Source organism: Engraulis encrasicolus, chromosome 8 (assembly GCF_034702125.1).
Source record: "Engraulis encrasicolus isolate BLACKSEA-1 chromosome 8, IST_EnEncr_1.0, whole genome shotgun sequence".
NCBI classification, from domain to species: domain Eukaryota; kingdom Metazoa; phylum Chordata; class Actinopteri; order Clupeiformes; family Engraulidae; genus Engraulis; species Engraulis encrasicolus.
In genome coordinates, this window is record NC_085864.1 from 26,268,793 (window position 1) to 26,276,292 (window position 7,500).

At 44.9% G+C, this 7,500-nt stretch overlaps 1 protein-coding gene across 1 annotated transcript in view; it reads left to right on the forward strand.

Moving 5' to 3' along the window:
* Window positions 1-7,500, forward strand: part of LOC134453820 (WD repeat-containing protein 49-like) — a 53,127-nt gene that overhangs the window by 19,898 nt on the left and 25,729 nt on the right. Inside the window, exons 6-7 of the mRNA XM_063204568.1 lie at window positions 4,108-4,275; window positions 5,308-5,456. Of these exons, the coding sequence (XP_063060638.1) occupies window positions 4,108-4,275; window positions 5,308-5,456 (317 nt within the window). The remainder of the gene's footprint in view (window positions 1-4,107; window positions 4,276-5,307; window positions 5,457-7,500) is intronic.

Below are 7,500 nucleotides of genomic sequence, written 5' to 3' on the forward strand. Positions count from 1 at the left end.
CATTGTCCTTGGTCCAGAGGGGCCCCAGATTTGGGACCTCGTCATTACATTGTTTGTGTTGGGCAAGGGGCCCTTTCAGCCTTTCAGATGACTTTGTCCTGGGCCCTGACAAAGCTTTCAGCAGCCCTGCCTGTACTGTATTATAGGATCTGTATATCCATGACTGTGTGTGTTTGATAATGATTGCGAATGGCTTTAGTTGTGCTCCGTGGGTGGTCGTGCAGGAGTTACACAGAGGAATGTGATGACCCTGTCATGGCGTTGTGGAAGACAGAGGTTGGACAAGCTAAGGGAAGGGTGACTCTGAGGCCAGAACTAAATTGAGAAGGTGACAAGGGACAGGAGATAGACAGAAGCTGGCCGTATGGCGTGTGTGTGCGCAGGCACGGGCACGGGCGCGGGCGCGGGTACATACATTTCCGTGATTTGGGATGTTGTGGTGGTGGTGGAGCACTCTGGGTGGTTGGGTGTGTGTTTGGTGGTGTTGGAGAGAAAAAAAATGACAAGAGAGGACAATGGCGAGGCGAAACAAACAAGAGAACAGCAAACACAAGTGAGACAGAGTGGAAACACAACAGAACATGAAAAGGACTTGTTAATTGAAATTTGCAAAGGGTGCTGCACTATCTCGGAGGCGGAAGACTGGCTCCTGTTTGAAGTCTCTCACCCCTGGAGAATCGCTAGGCTGTTGGGGATTAGACATGCTTGCGTGTGTGTGTGTGTGTGTGTGTGTGTGTGTGTGTGTGTGTGTGTGTGTGTGTGTGTGTGTGTGTGTGTGTGTGTGTGTGTGTGTGTGTGTGTGTGTGTGTGTGTGTGTGTGTGTGTGTGTGTGTGTGTTTGCGCGAGTGTGTGTGTGTGTGTTTGTGTTTGTGTTTGTGTTTGTGTGTGTTTGCGCGCATGCACGTACATTTGAGTGTTTCCATCTTACGTGTGTGTGTGTGTGTGTGTGTGTGTGTGTGTGTGTGTGTGTGTGTGTGTGTGTGTGTGTGTGTGTGTGTGTGTGTGTGTGTGTGTGTGTGTGTGTACTGTGTGCGTGTGTGTGTGTGTGTGTGTGTGTGAGTGAGTGAGTGAGTTCCTTAGGCAGTTACAAACGGAGGCCACAGCGATAGAGCAGGATGCACACAGCTCAGCACAGGGCTGTAATTGCTGTAGCTTCCCCTGGCAAAGGTGTCTCAGTCTTCTTTGGAAAAACAAAACTAATCATTGTGTGACTTACTGAGTGAATTCATATGAAGCAATACTGTACTTGGATGTGCGTGATGCAATTACACGCACCTTTCCTCTTTTATGTATTTTGAATAATGCATTCATGCCCTAACCTACCTTCTCTGAACATGCAATTTACTGTATAACATATTCAAAGGTGCCTCAGTCTTCAGAATAACAAAATTAATTGTGTGGCTTAGAATGAATTTGTATGACGCATTACTGTATATGAACCTGTGTGAAGTAATTATATTATACACACCTTATATGTGTTTTGTGTTCTGAATAATATATCAATGCTATAGTATAACCTACCCTGTCATCCCATGCAACTTATTATGTATGTTTAAAAAAAAAAGCACTGTTTGCATTGCAATATGAAAAGTTAACATAGTGTGGGGTATTAACAATATGTTTCACCTGTGCTAGTTAAATTATACAGCTATTGTTTCTACGTTTCCCCCTAATTTTCCTAATAGAGGAATAACAGTCATAATCATTTTGGTCTCATTTAGAGAAGAGAGGAAAACAATCGAAGGAAGCATCAGGAAATGACCTTGGGCCAGAATCGAACCCGGGCCCGCGGTGTATCAGTAAAGTGCCTTAGCCGTAACTACGTGTTAATGCATTTAATCATTCATGTAGCTTTAAAAATAATATATGCGTATATATATTACTATTTTTTGGGGGAGGAGGAGTATTTTTGCCTTCATACAGTAGGCCCTATGTGACAGGACAGTGGAGGAGAGACAGGAAAGGAGTGGGGAGAGAGAGAGAGAGGGAAGGATCGGCAAATGACCCAGGCTGGAATCGAACCCGGGTTGCCGGCGGAGTAATCCAGTGCCCTATCGTTAGGCCACGGCAGGGCCTTTTATGTATGTATCTTATGCATCTTACCAAAAGTCTTCCAAAAGCTGACGTTTGAGAATGGGTAGAGTTTAGCATGTGAATGGCCAGGTGGACAGCCAATCTTGGCTGCAGTTGCCCTGTGCGTTCTGTTGTCAAACTGACTGATTTAGCATTAGTCATCAGACGCTCATCAAGTTCAATTGTAATGCTGAGCTACCACACCGTGACTGATTCACCATGAGCCACCCTGATTTTCCTCCCCCTGGTCTTTGTCGAGTTTTTGGAGTTTCTGCCACAGATGGAGTGATACCCGCCGACCGAGTGCCCATCACTGACTCACTTGAACCCGAAATAACCACTGCATGCTAATTTGTTTTGTTTTGTTTTGTTTTGGCTTTTTGTGTGTGTGTGTGGGGGGGTGTTAACCTTTATTGCGATAGGACTGTGTGAGAGAGACAGGAAGCGAGTGGGGAGAGAGAGAGGGGGAAGGATCAGCAAAGGTCTCGAGCCAGAATCGAACCTGGGTCGCTGGTCACCGCTTGCCGCCGTAGTAAGTTACCTTTAGGCCACGCAGGGGGCAGGGCCTGAAATAGCCACTGCGGTCTCAGGTTGCCAAGCCCTCATGGATGACTCAACGCACTCCATATGGAGATCAGGAGCTATTCATCTAATGAGCACTCCTAAAATAACCTGACATGCCCTCCCACCAATCAACAGTTAGCTCATCAGTTTTCAAAAGAATTTCGCCACTGACTGGACTTCTTTGAGCGTGAAGCCTTTCGAGCTCAAAAGAAAGAAGTTCAGTTGCTTATGACTAAACCTTTTGGATAGCACTTGGATGAATGCGAATCTTCACAGAAACCATTAATCAGTACTGTTCTTTGGATCAATGGAAGTATTACGTCTGCCCCTCTGCCAACTTCTTTATAGTGGCCGTGAGAATTAAGTCATAAATCTTTTAAATGTTTTTTGTCACTGGAATCATCGGTGCATCAGTACAGTACTGTACCTGCTTTACTTTGCTCCATCACCCTAATGACTAAATGGCTTAGTTTCACTTCATGTGTCTCTACAGTCTTAATCCTCTACGCACGCAGGCACATACGCAGACAGGCACGCACAAAGGCACGCAGGCACGCACGCACGCACGCAGGAACGCACGTAGGCATGTACGCAGGAACGCATGCACGCACGTACACACACATTCACATTCACTACACTTAGCTATTTAACTATTTATTATCCAATTATTATTATTATTACTATTATTTAAATAAAAGGTGTTGTTTACAGTCTCTGGAGCAAAGTGAGGTCAGGTGCCTTGTTCAAAGGCACTCAAACCTGCAACCTACCGATTCCAAGATCAAATCCATAACAATCAGGTATGGCAGGTCACACACACACACACACACACACACACACACACACACACACACACACACACACACACACACACACACACACACACACACACACACACACACACACACACACACACACACACACACACACACACACACACACACACACACACACACACACACACACTGTTTTCAAGAAGCTCTTGGATCAGCTCCATCTTCTTAAATCTGTGGTTGTCTCCCCTGTCCTGAGTTATCAAATCTGCTCAACGGGTAATCAAATCTGAACTACCCAACATCCAAGATCTTTGCAATCAACAGTGTTTAAGGAAGACCAAACAAATACCCAGCTACACACACTTCACCCTACTACCGTCTGCCCGCAGAAACAGGTTTATGCGTGCCCACACCAGCCGACTTAGGGACAGCTTCTTTCCTCAAACCATCAGGCTGTTGAAACCCAAACCACCATAGAAATGAAACCACTCCTTCACTCCGACATCGCTCCCTATTTTCCTCAAACCTGCCTTTTTTAAATGCAGATACGTTAAAAAAATCCTAACTTTCACTTTTTTCTTCATGCTTTTTTTGGGACTCTCTGAGCAGGGAAGCTTTTCATTGCACATGAATTCTCAAATTCATGTATACATGACAATACATGTATTGTATCTTGTTTGTTGTATCTGTTCAGTAAGGTTTCTAGGCCCACTGGAAGCCATTGTGTCCTGCACGTGGAATAAACAAGGAGGTCTGGTGTTGGCCTGGAAGGAGACGAGAGGATCGCCTCTAAGGGTCACCAACTTCAACACCCACACAGGGATCAGTGACCTGGACTACCACCCTGCTCTCAATCTTATAGGTACAAACAAATACTAGAGACTGCCTAGGTGGTTAGTGCATTTGCATGGTGTATTTTTTAGACAACAATGTTTATTTATATGCCTGGTCCCTAATAACCTGAAATAAACAGATTCAGACTGTCACATATGTACTAGGTTGGTGACGTTATTCTTTAAAGGTACATTGTGTAAAATTTGTAGTAGTTTATGTCTAGAATTCATGCTGCCCATTCCCTAATGTTACCTTTTTCGTGAATACTTACCACCACCATCTAATTCGAAGTATTCATTATGACTGGAATAATTGCTCTTTTCATAAGTACATGAAAAGAGCGATGTTCTCCATGGTCACTATTTTGAATTTCCAGAAATAGGCATTTTTAGCTGAAATGCTGACTGAACTTTGGTCATACTAGTAAATATTAACTCAGTATTAGCACATGTTCATAAAAAGATCAAATTTGGCAGTAGACAGCACAATTTCACTGAACATTGTAGTTGCAATACCTACTCTGGCCACCATACACAGTGCACAAAGAGGGCGGTAAAGAGGGTGGTATGCACAAAGAGGTCTTAACTGACTAACATCCCAGCCAATGTCATTATTACATACAACTCCAATAGTCAGGCTAGAAGCTGCAATATTAGAGGCTCACACAGATCTATTGCATTGAGCTGTATGTTATTCAAGCCAAGGTCTGTATTGACTGTATATCCGTGACTGTTCTTCAATGGGTTAAGATAACATGACATCTTTTAACTTCCAGCCAGTCTTTTCCATTGCATATTGTTGAGTACGCAAATCAGGGATTGTAAGATCACTGCTAAATATTGATTATTGAAGTCCTGCCCTACAAGGTCTGGTAGGACCACATCTCTGTAACTTGTTCTTCAATGGCAGGGGCCATAGAAGAACAATCTTCCTTACCTCCTCATGTTGAACCTATTGAATCCACATGCTGGGCTTTGAGGATCACTGCCACACACGCTACAATATTGATTAATGAATTCCTGTCTTTAACTATGGCTGTTGCCTCTGTTCTGTTCAATAGCCACGGCGGGTCTCAACAACCACGTGTACCTGTGGAACCCTTACGTGACCTCCAAGCCTGTGGGCGTCCTCAGAGGACACATGAGCAGCGTGCTGGCCGTGCAGTTCGTCCTCAGGAAGAAACAGCTGCTGAGCTTCTCCAAAGACAAGGTGACCATATACTGTGCTCAGGGGTGTCGTTCAGGGGGGTAAAGTGTGACTGAGTCACCAGGGCCCCTTGTACTGTATATAGGGGGCCCACACACAGTCCGGTTTATGAAGATATATGGCTTGGGTCCATTGGAGATGATTGTACATAGGGCCCAAAATTTGCTGCTATGCCCCTGACTATACTTTAAATCAGTGGTTCTCAACCTTTTTTTGGCTAAACGCCCCCTTGACTTCATCATAAGCGTGCACTGCCCCCCCTCCCCATAATGTTAAAAAATAAAATAAAAGACTGTTTGTTGTTTCCCAATGGGAACTAAGCACCTTCCCCTCATGGCGGTTTCCTTCTCAAAGCCCCCTTACGGCTTACCAACGATCCCTGAGGGCCTATAGAGCCCACGTTGAGAAACAGTACAGTACATGTAGTTTCAAAGTCTGTGTATGTGATGATGAAGATAACAGTTTGCATGCTCTCTGACTGTCAGGCCCAAGAGCATGGGTCTTTGGGGTAGTGGTCCGAGCCCGTATCTAATTTGGTACCCCAGAGTCCTTCCTGGTTTTGTCTGGGTGTGGCAACTCTTGTCCTCTTCCCCATATCCTGTATTTACCATGTACTGTATGTCAGCCAGGTTGGCACTTTCAGGCCGAATTGGCTAACGTGTTCACATTTAAAAATACTTGGGTTTGATCTGGGAACCGTAACAACAAGGTGGACATCAGCAGGTTCATCAGGGTAACAAATGATCACATACCACGGAAAGTTCAGAGCCCGGTATGAACGTGTGTCATTCTGCTAAGCTAAGCACTTTAGATCCAAGTATAACTGGTGTGGTCGGACACTGGCACCAGTACCAGTTCTAGTCATCCTGAAAGCAGCAGTAGTCCTTCCACTCAGTTTCATTTGACACGAGCAGCTAGTTTTCCTCAAAGTGAAATGAAACCAGCGGTTAAATAAGAGTGTGCCACAAAGGGGGGGACGCACATTATAATTGCAGCGATTCAAGTGTTGTCTCTTACAATAAGCCCCAAGGAAAGACCTCATGCCACTTGCCTCATCCCCGTTCCCAAAATGGGAACCAAAAAAATCCCAAGGTGATTAAACAAACTGAAAATAATGCAAGAAAATCACAACAGTCATGTTTTGGTAATTTGATCGTGAGCGTACACACACGCACGCACACGCACACGCACACGCACACGCACACGCACACGCACGCACGTGCACACACACACACACACACACACACACACACACACACACACACACACACACACACACACACACACACACACACACACACACACACACACACACACACACACACACACACACACACACACACACAGTACAATTATGTACAATTATAATACCTCTCAGTCCCGCTATTGGGGTCAGCCAGTTGTAATTACTCCATCTCCTAGGGGTGATTTTGAGCACGCTGTGTGAAAACAATAGACTGCTCTAAATTATAGCCCCCATCTCCATCCTTCAACACCGCTGCTGTTGTGTTGTCCAGGGAACAGTTTGGGAGAAGAATACACTCAAAACACAACAACAACCACAGCCCAACTGCTGTTTTCGAGCAAGACTGGATTTGAAAGTCTTGATATACTCTTGAGTTGTCTGGTTTCTTCTACTAAAGAAGACGGTGCCCTGCTACCGTGTCCTGGAGGACTCTTTGCATCATTATAATCACAGTCTCTCCCCCACCGCTTCTCTGAGGCGCTAATTGAAGCTAATTTATTGCAGTGAAGGATTGCGCTGAAAATAAGACAAACATTTGGGGGGGAAGAAGATTGAGGGAGCAATTGGCAGCAAAGTAAAGGAAGGGCTGTGAGCTGTTGATTGTTAAAGTGCTGGAATAAGTGCCTCCATCATCGTATTGGGATACTTTCATTTTCTTTGTTTTCTTCTCATTCCTCGCCCCCTCTCCTCTCTCCATAGTACCTTTTTTGTTTGTCTGTCTGTCTATCTGTCTGCCTATCTGTCTGCCTATCTGTCTGTCTGTCTTTCTCTCTGTCTGTCTGTCTGTCTGTCTGTCTGTCT